The sequence below is a fragment of the Ciconia boyciana genome, chromosome 15 (assembly GCF_034638445.1).
Source record: "Ciconia boyciana chromosome 15, ASM3463844v1, whole genome shotgun sequence".
NCBI lineage: Eukaryota > Metazoa > Chordata > Aves > Ciconiiformes > Ciconiidae > Ciconia > Ciconia boyciana.
The window spans coordinates 9,026,032-9,042,024 of NC_132948.1; the positions used below are offsets into that span (position 1 = coordinate 9,026,032).

The window sequence follows — 15,993 nt, forward strand, 5'->3', positions numbered from 1 at the left end:
AACAGGGTTTTTTGCTAAACTGGGACTTGAAATTAACTTGGAAGAAAACTTCATACTAATAGATAAACATTCAACACCCTGTATCACAAAACAAACATTCAGGTCCTCTCAATACTCAAGGGGCAGGTCTGTACTCGTGTGGGGTACCGTTGCATTAGAAGAAAGCATTTCTCAGAAGAAAGAATCTTTTTTGTTGTTGGCAAGAAAGTAACTTGCCCAAAACCAACTCTAGCAAAAACAGTATGTGAAAATATGTAGAGACTTCAATTCCAAACTTGTCTTGTATATTGTGGGTCATAATTTTCATCCTTTTTTGCCACAGATGAAGGATGTCTCATGATGTTTAAAACTCTGACAAAGGTAACATTTTCAATGTTACGTATAGGCAGTTATGTGTAAAATTAATAGAACCGTAAAAGAAAAAATTGTATGTAAACCGTATATAAGATTTCAGCAAGTAGTACAACTTGCTCCTGTTTTTAAAATAAGCTTCAGTGTCTTTAAATTCTGAGATCAACTGACATGAAGTATTTTAGTACCCTTTCTTTGTCAATCAGGTCTATCATCTTCAGAATGTAGACTTCCACAGTGGGCAACATATATGCTGCTACAATTTTCAAAGCATCCTCCAAAGAAGTAGGGGTATCTTGTTTAAGGATGTATTTCACTAGCCTCTGTGAGAAGAAAACAGATATGGACTTTAGTTTGTTGATGTATAGGATAACAAAGGAAATAATTTATACACACTGCTTCTGCATTGTAATTGTACAGCTCATACCAAGCAAGTTACCTGCAAGTTTAAAACTTTTGTCTAGAGAAAACTTGACTAAAGCATAACTGGGAGAAGATTGGGCTTGGGGAAGAGAATTCTCCAGGGAACTCTTAAAATTCAGCGGACTCATCTGGCTCCACAGGATGCCAAAAAATACTTATGTTTTCTCCCTAATAAAGGGGAGATGCTAAAAAAACCCCAAAAAACAACCAACCCAAAAGAAAAAAAACACCAAGTATTGTTCACTGTGACCTTAGGAGAAATCAGATCTCAAGTCCTGAGAGGACTTAGCCTTCCATTTTGTTAGTTTCCTCTTTTCTCCCCCCCCCCCCCCCCCCCCGAAAGTACTATATTATCAATGCTGTGCTAATCAGGCTGGGCTAAGCTAATCTGCTAATTCTTAAAAAAAAGAGTGGCTTTCAGGCAAAAAAGGTGTCCCAACAAGACAAGGAAAACAGACATTGATAACAAATGGGAGCTACCAGTTGCTAAGATTTTTTGAAAAGTCTGGCTTATAATACCCCATGAAAATACATGCAGGTAAGTGTAGGGATTTTTGTTTAATAGAAATAAGAGCAATGCTAATCACTTACCATTATCATCTGCTTGTCCTTTAAAAGATTAGTATCTCTTATCCCATAGGCTCGCAGAAGCTTCTTCATCTCCATCAGTCGGTAACTTTCCTGCAGTAACTTTACTCTATGGACAAATCAGACTATTATTAATTTGTCTGCTACCTACAGCTGTGTGATTTAATCATCTTACTACATCAGTGACACAGTATTCCCCCCGCCCTCAAAACAGAATTCTAATTGAAAGCACACACAAAACTGAGGTGTAGAGTGTGGATGGTGCCTTACTTGACATGATTCATTTCCAAATGCTGTTTTACCAGCTGCTCCACTGCTGCACTCCATGGTACCATAGCACCATGCATTATCTGTAGAACTGCATCAAATTTCAGCTGTAAAAGGAACATAAAGAGTTTACTTTTCAAAATAAGTTTCAAGGTAATCTCTTGAAGTATTGTTCACATGTGATTGATTTATTCAGGCAAGCATTCTATTTCCTGGCCCAATCTCCACTTGCAAAAAGGGCATTCATTATCATAATATGATGTGTCAAGTTAGATTAGAAAATGCTTATAGTAATTTCCAACACTGTGGAGCTTGAGTTTTATACATATTAACGTTGGTGAGTTTTCCATGTGATGACATCAAAACTACAATTAAATTCTCAAACAAAGAACATCACATGGGAGAAGATTACTAAGATAGAATAAAAAGACAGCATACTATTTGTTCCTCCTCATACCACTCATGTAAAAATGTACTCATATGCTTATGTAAAATTATGTTTTTCGTTCTGAACTGATGTGTTAGAGCCACTTTATGCCTATTTCATAAAATATACTTACATCTGTATCAGAGATACAGCCAATGACAGCTATTGCCTTTGCCTCCCATGCAGTTTCAAATACTGAAGTGGACCGTGTACGACAACGTTCTAGCAAATCCTGTATATTTTGATAAAGATTATTAGGATATTTGAATTCAGAAAATATAGGAATATAATATAAACAAAAATTTAAAGTTTTTTGGACATTAAGGAACAGATTTGGCTATCTTCCCTTATATCTGCTAATGCCTTATTACCAAAATAGTAACTATCAATAAGTTCATTGACAGGAGTAAACTAATCTGAAAGCTGGTCCTAAAATTCAAGTGTGAATAAAAATGGTGATCAGATTTGTTTTCTGCTTACCCATGTTTAAACAGCTTTCTTCAAAAGGTAGAAAATACGGATACCTTTATATATTGTAGAAGAAGTTCATCCTTTTGTAGATTATGTTCACACAGGTAGGGTTTTACAAACTTCTCCAAAATGGATGGGACAAGCTCTGGTGCCAAAATTTTATCAAACATGCGAAACACAATAGTAGTTGCATTTTCCTGGGCAGCAAGTAGAACAATGCCATGTTAGAACATCACATGTGTTAGTACATGATCCTTTACATCTCTAATAAATAATTCAACATCCAGTGTCTATTAAATCAATTGAATTATTTCAAGAACTAGCATCCCTCTTTAGCTCAAATAAAAGCTTTCTTTTACAAAGTGCCTTATTGTTCAGTTGTATTTCCAATTTCTCTGTCGCTAATGCCTGCTCCACAATATACGATTTGTAATGAATGGCAAATCATGGAGTTCAAGCCATACCTTCTCATAGTATCTTGTCACATTAAATATTTATACCCATGGGTGAAACAAAATTTATAACAAACACAACATATCATAGAGTCTTAGCAGCTTATGAACACAAGTTTAACCAACCAATCCATCAGGATTCCTCTTTTGTCTGACTTTAAATCACATGCTACAAGATTCTTCTCCTTCTCAGAACAATCCACTACTCAAAAGCACTTTTTGAAGTGTCTGCAAAATTACCTTTTCAAAATCACAGAGTGCCAGCCTGCAGTTATATTTTCTGTACAGATTTATTAGTTCTTGTAAATCATTTACCAGCTTCTTTAACCTATGTACCTCTTCACAGTCACCACATCTCTGAAACAGCGTTTAGAAGTGAAACATTAGAAGACTTGCTACAATATTCAAGACCATTAAAGGGCTGTCATAAACAGGAAGAATATTATTCTCCACATCTCTGGTATAAGACAAGGGTAGTTGACTCACAATGCAGCAAGGAAGATTCTGGTAAGATACTAGGAAAAGATTCTTTCTAAATATGAAGACAACAATGTAGAGCCTGCACAGGGAAGAGGGATGAGCATTTCATTCACTGAAAGTCTTAAGGACAGGTAAGACAAACGGCTAGGAACAATGCACCTACTTGCTGACATTTTCTGTGGAGTCAGAACCCTATTTTTCATGAGATTTTCCAAGAAACCTCACAAACAATTTTTGATGCCTTGCCATCTTGAAGATTTTATGAATATACATGCTGAACTGTTACCTTTATATGGCATACAACAAAGAAAATCAAGTACATGTTGAAAGTGGGACTTAGAGTAAATTTCTTTTCTTTCCATTATGCACTTTGAACCTGGGATTCAGAAGTTTAAGACAGCAGATCTAACTAACATAGAATGTCAATGTTTCCAATATTTAAAATGCACAGCTGGTTAGCTTTATCTTTCTCCACTTTCATACTACCACTTTTACAGATGCTAGTATACCTAGGATATATAACATATATAATTTATTTGTGTTTGCAAATTCAGTATTCATAACCTTACAGCTAGCTGATTTTTAATACCTGTTTTCTCCAGGCCATAACACATGGTTAACTGCAATTAATTTCCAAAAATTTTGACAGAGATGAGAAACGTTTTTAATTTAAGTTCATAAGGAGTATCTTTACTGAAATTTAAGTGTTTTGTAGTACTCAGGCTTATTTGTGTGCTACAGAATATTATTCATATTTAGACTATTAATACATCTGTTAAAGGGTATTAATGTTGCACTGACTTTTTTTTTTTTAATCTTTAAACCTAAGAAGATTGAAACTCAGTTCCTTCCTTTCATGGAATTAAGTCAATCTTCACCAAAACCAATAGTGACTTAATTATCATCCATTCCAACTCTAGCACAGAGTGTATATTCTGAAGTCTCTCCATAGCAAATCCTTATATTTGCTACATTTCTTACCAAAGGAGTCCACTGGACAAAAGCTGTCAGTCCCATTTCACCTTGATTTTTACTCGTAAAAAAAATCTCTGCCATTTGGAGTCCATTTTCTGGCCAATTTGCCTGTTCAAAATAATTGATATTAGCAAACTATATTATACATATAGAAATACAAGACACACAAAGTTTCTGCAGTATGACTTACCTTATCAGTTAATTCAAGGTTTCGAGCACCTTGTTCTAGCCATTTTGCTAATATTTTCTGAAAAAAATACAGTTATAAGTAGAGTTATGCTATCTATCAAAGCAAAATTTGCCATTAAAAATTTGTTTTAAAATAAATCATTTAAAAGATAAACTGTAGGGAAAATAATTATTTTAAAAGATAGAGGAACAAGGTTCTGACATTCAAAAATAAAAGTCTGTAGGTCTGACTATAAAATTATCTTAGCCTGAGAAAATTATATTTTGCATTTATTAAGTCAGTCTTACCTGTCCCTTTGGCACAGCTCTTCTTAAGAAAGGGATCACAACATTTTTAAGCCACAAACATAGTTCCTTCAAAGGAACAGCAAAATGGATGGCATTAAGCAAGTTCTCCAGCATTTTCTCATCAAAGCTGCTTTCAAAATCTGCCTAAAATGTTAAAACAGAACAATTACAGATATATGGAGTGTATGTTTATCTGATACTTTGTAAACCTGTTTCACTAATACAAAGAAGCAACAGATTTCACAAATACAAAGATAAAATCTCAGTAATCATAGACAGGAATTTAAAAAAAAAATATAGCCCTGTTCAGAAAAACTAGAGCTTGGTCTTCTTAAACACGACCTAATTGAAGCAATTCCTTTGCAAATTACGGTGGCAGGATCATGTTCTATTACTTTAGGACTTGCTCTATAGTTCTGTCTTATTAAGAAAACAACAGACATGGACCTGAAAGTCCTGCACTAAAGAATATAACAGCCCATAGCCACTATTATGAATGTGTCATTCAGAGTAAGGAGTCTATGTGATTATTTTTAAAGGATTTTAAGGTAGCCAGCAAGTGTCGACTTAAAAATTCTGAGAGCTGTGCTTGCAAGAAAGTGAATGGAAGATTATAACCACCACAGAATAAATCAAAGAACTGTTGTCTTTCAGACCTAGAAATATGTGTTCTGACATCAGAAATACCAGTTTATTCTTAAATCAATAAGAATTTCAGCCTTCTAAGGAGCTAGGTGAACAGGTAATCATTGTGGTAATAGATGAGCTTCTGCCATAGACCTTTGCTTCTTTGAAGAGCTGTTTGATAACCACATTCGTCTGATTCTGTCAAAGAAGGCTGGAAAATTTGAGAGACTTAACATCCTCCATAAATACCAAAGAGATGTCTATGCCATCTCACCTGATGCCTAAGCCAGAGGTACTGTGCACAAGATAAATTTCCTTCTTCTAGCTGAAAAAGGATATTCTTGAAAATGTCTTCGTTATTCAAGAATTCTGTCCAAGCAATACCACTAGAAGTGAGAGGAGGAAAAGAAACTCTGTTATTGTTATATGTCAATATTAAAGGACTTGGCAGGGAAAACCTCAAACCTTTTCTAGCTAGTACTATATGCTGTAAGAGACAACAGTAGTGTTAGATTGTGTGTGCATAAAATCGCACCCCCTCCTATATATGTTAAATAAATAAATAAATAAATAAATCTATACAAGATAGTGCATGTGCAACAGAGAATATATGTTTTCAATGTACAGGATAACTCAACCTCTCTGCATTCTCCCTTCTCCAGAGGATGGGAAACTTCAGGAAGAGAAGGAAGTGTTTAAAGTTTAATGAACTCAAATTGAAATAAATAAATAAACAAATAAATAAATCTTAATTTCAATGGCACATACTTAACCATTACAATTAAATTTACTTTAAATCGTAACAAACAAACAGAAACAAACCTGAATTTCTCTAGTCCAAAAGCTCCATAAAAAGTTGTAAGCCTTGCCTGAGCTCTCAATACCTGAATGCAGACAAGAGATTTAAGGTCAGTATCTGGCTTACCAAACAGTGATATTACGTGGTTAGAATAACCATCACAAAGAAGAAGAATGGAGGAAAATGAAGACTTTCCAAGAATTTCAGTTAATTACATACATAAGTATGTTTAATAAAGCACTAATCCAAAATTGCAATTGCGTAAACACTTTACACTGATTCTCCTTGAAGGTAGATGAGGCCTGTTCAGTATACAATAGGACTAAATAAGAAACAAAATTAAATACCTAAAAGCGCTTAAGAAAGCTTCTTCCTTCAATTTCTGGAGCATCTGAAAATGAATCTTTCTACAACTGAAGGAATCGCTTATTTCTGAAACCTGTCATTACTGTGGTTCTCTTTCATACTATAAAATACAATCTTGTTTAGACTTTTAAAAAGTTCAACAGTAGTACAGTTTTTAAAACTCTACATCATAATTGTTTATCATATGATGCTGCAGGGCCAAGAAGTTTTTCCCCACCTCAGTTATGGATACAGGAACACCATCAGATGATGGAGCAATGGTTCTATCATCTTTCTTCAAGATCTGAAACAAACACATGAAATAGTTTGGCTGACAACTCAGTACATGCAGAACATGCCAGACAGTACTACAAATTTAGTAAAGACACGAGCGAAAACTTAGTACCTCTGTAAACCGGAGTCTTTATTTTACAATGTTAGATTCTGACTGGATTTCTACATGTATGCAGGATCAGACAGATAATATGTATCTCTCTGATTTTGTTTGATAAGGCAGAAAAGACTAAAACAACTAAAACAAAAAAGGTGACATATTTTGCGCTTTAGTCCTTAAATTAATATTTAAAAGGTACTTCAAAAGACTACTACTCAACACTAAAACCTGCTTTCTGATGTAAAAATAAAACCGTAAGCTCTTTTTTGCCCTTAAGCAATAGCAAGAACAAGGTTGGAACAAGCCTTGCTGCTTCTTCATGTTTGGTACAATTTATAATGCATTTACTTTTTGAATGACTGTAACTGGTTTGAAGATATCCCCCCTCTCAAGTTGTACAGAAACATGTAATAGGAATGGACGAGTATAAGCAATTTAAACAAATAAAACCCCTTACTCTGACTTTAGCATAGTTCAGCATTTCTTGAGTGGTTTCATACAGTGGCCATGGAGCATTTATGCAGTAATCCACAACAAACTGGCTATCCTGTTTGCATAAGGAAACAAGTGAAATTAATTCCAAGCTCCTTTGTAATGTGAATTACTTTTTTTAGAGAAAGAAGGTAGAAGTAGAAACGTACCTGAATTTTTTGCAAATTTTCTTTGGCTTCATTCACAAGATCCAGCCAGACTTCATTACCATAACTCTCAACAGAAGCTGAAGCTAGTTTCTCTAAAATAGTGTTTGCTTTCACTTTGTACACAAGCTGTTTAAAAAAAAGAAACACAGTTTTCAGTTTTAAGCAATTAAGTTTTAAGCAGACAGTCTTCAACTGAAAATTCTACGTTTTCATTCACAATGTTTTTGAGATAAAGTGTGTCCATGTACATTGAATGATTTCATTACGGAAATGGATTACCAGTTAGTCCCTAACAATTGTGGTATCTTTTTATCTCACTGGCTAAGCCTGGTTTTTTTATTTTAAAAACCAAACCAAACCAAACCAAAAAAAGCAGAGGGAACATTCAAATTGCATTATTTGAATAAATCAGTCAATGAAGCCAGGCTATGTGTTAATAAATGCATGTGAAAATTCTTTTTTTTTTTTAGCAACACTGTTTCCTGCTACTTAAAGGGACAAATGCGCCTTCTCCTGATCCAGCAGCACTTATTTTGATCAGAAGATGTACTTCTGCACCACTTCTCATTGCAAGGTTTGTTAGTTATTGTAAACAAAAACATAGTTCACCATGTAGTCATCTACTTTTGAATCAGCTTTCAAGTATAGCGAGTTGCTTTGTAAGGTAACATTCCACTATATTTGTAATATTTTTAACACTTTCTGTTGGACTATAGGGCAAGAACATTACTCGTAAGTTCAGTTATACTAATTAATCTCCAAATGTATTTATCAAGAATGGACAACTTACCTCAACATCTAGTCCAAATTGAAGAGCAAAATTCTCTGCTTCAGTGAATTGGTGTTTGTGAAGTAAGCGACTTAGTCTAGGGGTGAAATAAAGTAAAGCGTACTACTTCAATATAAATGCCAAACCACAGATTTAAAAAAAAAATAAATAAAATAGTGTTTCATGGAAATTAGTACCTGTTTTCTGGCAAGGCTTCAGTTAAGCTTCTCATCACAACAACAGAAACTGGGCCTTCAGAGGGTCTGAGGATGAGAGGGGACTATGTGAGTTTATCAACTGTGAAACAACTATATGTAGAAGTAATCTGCCATTTTTATATAATAATGATCTAGTAAGAAACAAAACATTGTCTTACAGCTGATGTTTTTCATGAATTCCTTCCAAGAAGTATATTGTATCCTGTAGTATGCAATAACAGAAATCATTAGGTGGTAAGGGAAATCAGTCATAAGAAAGCACTGTAATGCATTAAGTGTTTCTTAATCTAGAAACAAACTACTGCTTTTCTCTCAGATAAGTTTGTTGGGTTTTTTTAAGTGCTTATCATGTTATTTCCAGGATCATTTCCACCATCTAAAATTTATGAGGGCCTTAACTGGACACTTCAGACCTAAACCACTCTGCTATCCCAGTTCAATTACCATCAGTACACCCTCCACATGAGTGAATCATCTTCTCAAAATTACACTCTTTCATTTTGTCAAGCCATAAGCAGGTCACACTGTATCCATCTTCACATCTTTTAGAATCTGATCTGTGCTACATTCCACAAAGGCAATATATGCCTTGGCATTTCCCACCTTGATTTCATCATCCCAGATCAAAGAAAAGGGATATATTAGCCATTATTTTCTCCACTATGTAGCTGCATATATAATCTTTTCTGCCAAGTGCTTCATACAAGGCAAGCAATTTCATCAGCTTTGTATTTAATTGCATATCAAATCCAGAACTTACTACATCCACTTTCACAATTCCAATGAAGAGCCACTGCTTAGACTTCTGACTTGGTATCCTCTCACATACCCACTCTGCTTCACCAGTCTTTACAACATTCCTAATTCATAAAGTTCTTGCTGTTTTTTTTGACCTTATTTTGCTGAAATCCTTATGATGAAGCAATTTAAACAGTAAAAGAAGTAGTTGTCTCATCTAAACTTAAATAAATCCCAAATAAATCCAGAGCATTTTTCTGTGCTAAGAGAACTTAAAACTTCATACAGCTTTCAGCTGTAACAGCAGTGAGAACAACTGGCAGTAGTATTAAACACTGCAATAGACCTGGGCCTAGAATTAAACTGTTCAGTTTGCTATATATTGTATCTTTTTCTCCATCCTTTGGGGACATCATTTAATCTTTCTTTGTACAGTTCCTGCACAGTTTCTAGCACAAATTGGTTCTAATCTAACAAGAATAACACAGTACCCTTTTTAATAATGATACCTATTAAGACAACTATATTTCTTCAAAGAACAACAATGACAACAAAAATAATTGAAACATACTGTGCTAATCCCACTTTGAACAAGTGAAGAAACAATAGATACTTCCAAAGAATAGAGCAGTTGCATAGTGGGCAATGCAAAAACCATTAGACTTCTCATCTATAAAAAAAAGGGGAAAACAAACAAGCATACAGGTCAGAATTTTTTTTTTTATCATACACTGGTGACAGAGTGATGTTTGCAGAATCATTTCTGGATTCTTATGGAGTTAGATGGAAGACACTATAAGTTTTTATGAAAAAGCAGATCTCTGCAATTTGAGAAAGTTTAATGAAGTTTTAGATGTTGCCTCTATATATAGGCCTATTATAAATAATTAGATAGGTTTAATTTTAAAAAATTGTATAATGTTCATCCTGGCATTCTATTTCAGTTAACTCCAGTGACTGTACATGGAGGTAGATACTGCTCTAAAGAAATCCGTGAAGGTATGTAAGACAATAGTATATTTTGCTGCTCTCCCCTGTCTGCCTACCATTAAAAAAAGCAAACAAACAAACCCCAAACAATCCATAAAAAACCCAAACAGCATGGCAGCTTGCCCTGGTCACCACTGTAAGACATCACAATAGTCCCTCACTCACTATATCCTAATATATAGATGGTCACATTTCAGTTTTGACTTTGAGCTCCTGAGAATTCTGTCTGCTCCAGATATTTAGCCATCTCCTTTTCTTTTCTCCCCCCTCCCGCCCACCCTTTTTTCTGTGAGTGACTGCATAACAACTGAGGAACAGAACACAGATAAAGAGATTATACCTGTTTGTTATCCGGTATTGTCATGACTATCAATTTAACATTGGCAAGCCCTTGCCTACAGAACAAGAAAGAGAAAAAAGAAAGCAAAATATACTGTATAAATCTTACTTTAAAACTGTGAAATATTCTTGCTTCTGAGTTTTAGAAAATTCAGTTTTCCATGGAAACTGGTACATCTGAATACCCTATAGTACACCCAAAAATAATAGTGTTTTAGCATGTAGAGGACATACATTTAACTTCTGACATTTTTAAGCTTTTCAAATGGATCTGATTCTTATTTTTTTAAACTGGCACAGAGCAATGGAAAGAGCCAAGAGTCTTGTCTTCTAATCTTAATTGCCATTAATTCCTTTTGTATTTTAACCAATATACACACCTCTAGATTTTGGCTTCTCCATCTGCAGAATGAAGATCTTACTATTTATCTACCTGAAAGACAGACTAGCTTTTTTATAACATCAGACTTGTAAGCCATATTATACACCTTATTTTAGACAAGCATTTCTTAAATGATAGAGGTTACACACAAGATTCCTTAGCAGTAACAACAGATAAACCAAGAAAAAGCAGAAAGCGCCATGGTTTTCTTTTCTACAACACAGAGCTAAGGATACCTACAAGTCCAATTATTTTGTCCTACTGACTTGAAAGATTTCCACAAAGATTTCTAAAAATTCACTACCACAGAAAATCAAGTGTTTGTGGCACATTTCCTGTAACTTTTCACTTTTCAGAACTGGTGCTATAGTGCTTTACTTACCATATCACTGGAGAAGAATCTGACTCTGTACTTAGAAGAAATTCTTCAATATGTATTAAAGGCCAATCCCAAATTAGAGTAAGAGAATAAACATCCCACATGCTTAAGATATTCTAGATTAAAAAAAAAAAAAAAAAAAAAAATCAAATCAGATGTGGACTTAATATTTTCTTCACAGAAGATGCTTTTTGTCTTTTTTGAGCAGAATATTAACACATTCCATAGCTTAATGACTAGGAGTAGAATAAAAAAACCCACCACAGTAAGATCAAGATCCTCTGTAAATATAAGCATCTTTATTTTATAGAAACATATTTTAAAGCTATTACTTTAAAAAATATTTTTATAAGCTGGTTCGAGAACCTTGTAAAACAAAGACTAAACCAAATCATTACACATACCTCTGTATCTAAAACAAACAGCAGATTGTCAAGAACTTGAAGTTTTGCTGCATCTAAAAAATATCCATAGTCACATAAATTTATTACTTTTCCTGATAAATGTATTTGAAGCAAAAACATGTTAAACTGTACAACCAAGCATTGGAAACCTACAGATGTTAACCTCATGGAACTTCCTAGGACTGTGAAAAGTTTAGCTTAAACAGAATTGTGATTTACGTACCTAAGTTAAACTCAACAACTTTGAAGCATACATTTTGGCTGTACCTTTACAAGAAGTGTTCCATTTGGTATATGCATATTTACTAAAAACAATGAAATAACTGAAAATTTATCTTAGTATTTTCTGCAATTAAATATGAATTCTACACTTGTCTATAAAAAGAAAGAAAACCTCTTCTTTACCTTTGATCAGACTTGAATCAGCAAAACTTCGAAGAGACACCAGGTTATTAGTAGTGTCTACCTCCCACTTGGAGAGTACATAATCGCCTTTACCCTATTAGGAAAGGCAAAGTAAAATAGGGTTGTACATTAGCAATCTGGCCATTGACAGGTGTGCTTCTACAATTGGTCTTTGACTTGGAAAGCTGCAAAACTAACTTAAACTTTACTCCTGGTGAATGTTGATGTTCAGAAAAATACATGTGTTTATTTATTTTTAATCTAGCCTTTTTCCTTTCTCCTTTCAAGACTGGCCTGTACTACAGTAATTGTTACAGTCAGCATCCCCAAACATTTTTGGCTCTTCTAAAAACATGCCATATTTCAAAACATCCACTTTCCCTTCTCAAAGAACATAAAACCTGAATGAAATGTGCACTGAACCTACTGAGAAAAATTGCATTTAATTCAACAGGCTTCAGTCAATGCACTCAGAAAACTTGTTTCTAGTCCAAAATAACATTTCAAAATATGTCTATATTTTTATTTTTTATTAGTTCCTGTACTTAATTCATGCTTAAGGGCTTTGTTCAATTGGGACCTTGACTGTTACTTTGGCAAGCCTTTGTTGAATGTGAACCTGATTGGAAGACTCCTGCCAACTTCAGCTTTGTCTCTAGCTCAAGGATGAGACTATAAATAGACTAGCCTGTACAGGCTAGGAACCACAGTGATTTACTAAGGTCATGCAACCAGGGTGAAAATATTTTTCCCCCACCCATCATAACAGAGCAAGTTCTGAAATGACAACAGTTATTTCCTTACGAGAAAAACTACAGACTGCACAACTGATAACCTTTACATTTACAGTGAAGGAAATGACAGACAAAAAGTCTTAGTGCAAAAAGTTTATTATCTTCTTTTTCAACCAGCTAGAGACAAATTTTGCTGCAGATCAAAAAATGTCATAACTGATCACATAACAGTTGTTACAAACATATTCTTAGTACTTACCCCGATTATCAAATGGATTTTGTTCACTGAGTTACTTATCACAAAATTCTGACAGCCAAGGCTGTGATACTCTTCTGTGGAAATGAAAGCTGTCTTTATCTGTCCTTGTAACTTGTGGGGTGGAAGATGAAGGGAAAGCAAACAGAAGGGGAAGAAAAGAAGTTGTTTATACAATCAGCGGATAAAACCTTGAACTGCTTACTTCTCCATGTATAGAAAAAGTAATAATCACAATTATGAGTTGTAATAATAAACTGGTAAGGAATCAATGAAATATACAGAGCAAAATTTTGTTACAAACTCTGCACTTAACACATACATAACAAGCTAACAGGTATTTCTTACTTTCTTTGCCGTAACCATATCCATCTTGTCAATTGCTACATTAAAATAAAAATAAAAAAAAATCAGTGTTAAATAAACTTTTTCAAAATTGAAAAAAAACCCACTAAACATCATATAGGATAGTTTAATCCTAACCTGACTATGCTGAAAAACACTTTAGCCAGGATCTTTGACAGGGTCTATTTCTATTGATCACAGTATTGAGTTACAGAAAATTAACTAATAACTATACTTACACAGCATTAAAAATTTAAATTATTCCCAATATTCTTCAGTACAGTTAAGACTGATTATAGCTTAAAATCCTGCTTGCACAGTATTCAGTACGTGCTCTAAAGCAGTGACTGAGAGAAACATAAGCTAAAGGAATTATTGGAAGAATACAAAAATAATTTTATAACAGAACTAGTTGTATATCGGTTTCCCTTTAAAAACAAAGTAAGATTACATAGAAAATCCCAATTCAGTATCTTATTCCCACTAGAAAGATGCATGGACAAGCTTTTTTAATACAGGTCTTCCTGTTCAAATGGAAATCCCAAGTGGCTTGTAGATCATCCTACCTTCCTGTGTTTTAGCAAGTGGGAGACACATAATGCAGAAGAATCCATTGCTTGTAAGAATAAACATATGATAAACACCTAAAAAATATCCGATACAAATATTTCAAACTTAAGTATTCAATAACCGTAAAGACACTACTTGCTTATGAATAGGACAGTGAAACAGCTGACAAAAAGAATAATCTGACTAATAGATTAGACTATTCTTAAAGCAAAATTTTGTCACCTTCAACGAAGAGTAGAATAAGTTTGTACATCTTAGAGTTTTGTTTGAAATTATGATTTTTGTATGCATCCATCAGACCGCAAATTCTATTTTCATGACAAAACTACATTTAAATACATTATATTGTGACAGGGAGCTTAGAGAAGAACAGGAACTACTGAAATCTGAAGTCTGATAGAAGGAGAGAGAAGGAATCCTTCCTTTTTGAGCATTTTCATATGTTTAGCAGTCTCAAAAGAAAGAAGTATTGAGTTCTGAATGTTTGTTGTTTTCTATGACATTTGTAAAATAATTAATGAGCTAAATATCTTCACAGGAAAGCATTAAGAAAAGTGCATTTAATATGTACAATGCAAAGTAAAGCTGTACCTCATTATTTATTTTGTAGTCTCTTTCCCTGAGAGATATTAAAGGAGAATAAAATCACAACAATTGAGACGGGGGGGGGTGTCAAATTCTTACCTGCATCTGCATTATCTTTTTCAATAAAGAGATTTAAGTAAGTCTTTTCACTTGAAGATTTTTCAACCAAAATCTAAAATAGAATCAACATAAAGACCACTAGACTATTATTCTGTATTTTATTTGGGGGGGGAAAAAAAAAAAATTGAAATACTGATCATCAGTTCAAACTTTAAAATTTTTTCTTTCATGAAGAACTGATTCTTGTTTATACATGCCATTCCTAAATATATTTTGCTTATTTGTTACTTATGGGAACAAAAGCATCCCTTTAATCTGTTTGTTTGTTTAAACTAGAATATGTGTTTAAAACACAAGAATGTTTACATTTTGATATTTGGAAGAAAGGAAAAAAAAAAAATCAATAAATTCTGAGAACAAAAGGTTTTCAGCAAAATTAGAATAGAAAAATTACTGTACCTTGGTCAGCAAGGTTTGTTTTGATGGTATGTGAATAAGATGGAAATTGCCACTTCTCTCACCGACCACAAGAAATTGTTTTTCTTGACACATACCAACTACATCCACATTAGTATCTGAAAAGTTCCATGGCAAAATGTCAAATATTAAGATTTGGTTTTTATTAATAGACAATCATATTTGAAACACAGGAATTGTCAATACAGTGTCCCAGATTTCATCAAAATTATTTATTTTGATTAAATAAAGTACAGGGCATACAGGGAGTGGTTTTGGTATCCATTATTCCCATTTCAGTGAAAAGTTAGTGAGCATTCTAATTGAATTGTACAGAAATACTTAGTTAATTGTATACAGAATCAGCAATCACTTTTTATTACTTAGGTATTTATTATAATACTTCCTTTTACAGGCTAGTTAGATATGCAAGATACTTGCTATATTTTCCTATACAAACCTAACACATATATTTTAAAAGTCAGTTTTAACTTCCAGTGGAATTCCAAAGGAATGAACTTACCAAACTGAATGTGCATCTGAAGAGACTGCCCGGTACTGTCAAGAAGTGCCACCGATCTGTCAACAACAACAATACTGCCATCCCTTGAGTTGCATGCATACAACTGCGGATTAACGCAGACCT

At 33.8% G+C, this 15,993-nt stretch overlaps 1 protein-coding gene across 1 annotated transcript in view; it reads right to left on the reverse strand.

The window, feature by feature from the left end:
• KNTC1 (kinetochore associated 1) overlaps window positions 1-15,993 on the reverse strand; it is a 40,888-nt gene that overhangs the window by 24,199 nt on the left and 696 nt on the right. Inside the window, 28 exon segments of the mRNA XM_072879948.1 lie at window positions 540-674; window positions 1,366-1,471; window positions 1,633-1,736; window positions 2,190-2,288; window positions 2,581-2,724; window positions 3,220-3,336; window positions 4,441-4,542; window positions 4,625-4,681; window positions 4,912-5,055; window positions 5,813-5,924; window positions 6,361-6,422; window positions 6,921-6,986; window positions 7,534-7,623; window positions 7,718-7,843; window positions 8,508-8,583; window positions 8,684-8,749; window positions 8,863-8,906; window positions 10,014-10,112; window positions 10,773-10,827; window positions 11,536-11,648; window positions 11,937-11,989; window positions 12,342-12,435; window positions 13,335-13,445; window positions 13,680-13,714; window positions 14,243-14,320; window positions 14,931-15,003; window positions 15,351-15,466; window positions 15,871-15,991. Of these exon segments, the coding sequence (XP_072736049.1) occupies window positions 540-674; window positions 1,366-1,471; window positions 1,633-1,736; window positions 2,190-2,288; window positions 2,581-2,724; window positions 3,220-3,336; window positions 4,441-4,542; window positions 4,625-4,681; window positions 4,912-5,055; window positions 5,813-5,924; window positions 6,361-6,422; window positions 6,921-6,986; window positions 7,534-7,623; window positions 7,718-7,843; window positions 8,508-8,583; window positions 8,684-8,749; window positions 8,863-8,906; window positions 10,014-10,112; window positions 10,773-10,827; window positions 11,536-11,648; window positions 11,937-11,989; window positions 12,342-12,435; window positions 13,335-13,445; window positions 13,680-13,714; window positions 14,243-14,320; window positions 14,931-15,003; window positions 15,351-15,466; window positions 15,871-15,991 (2,598 nt within the window).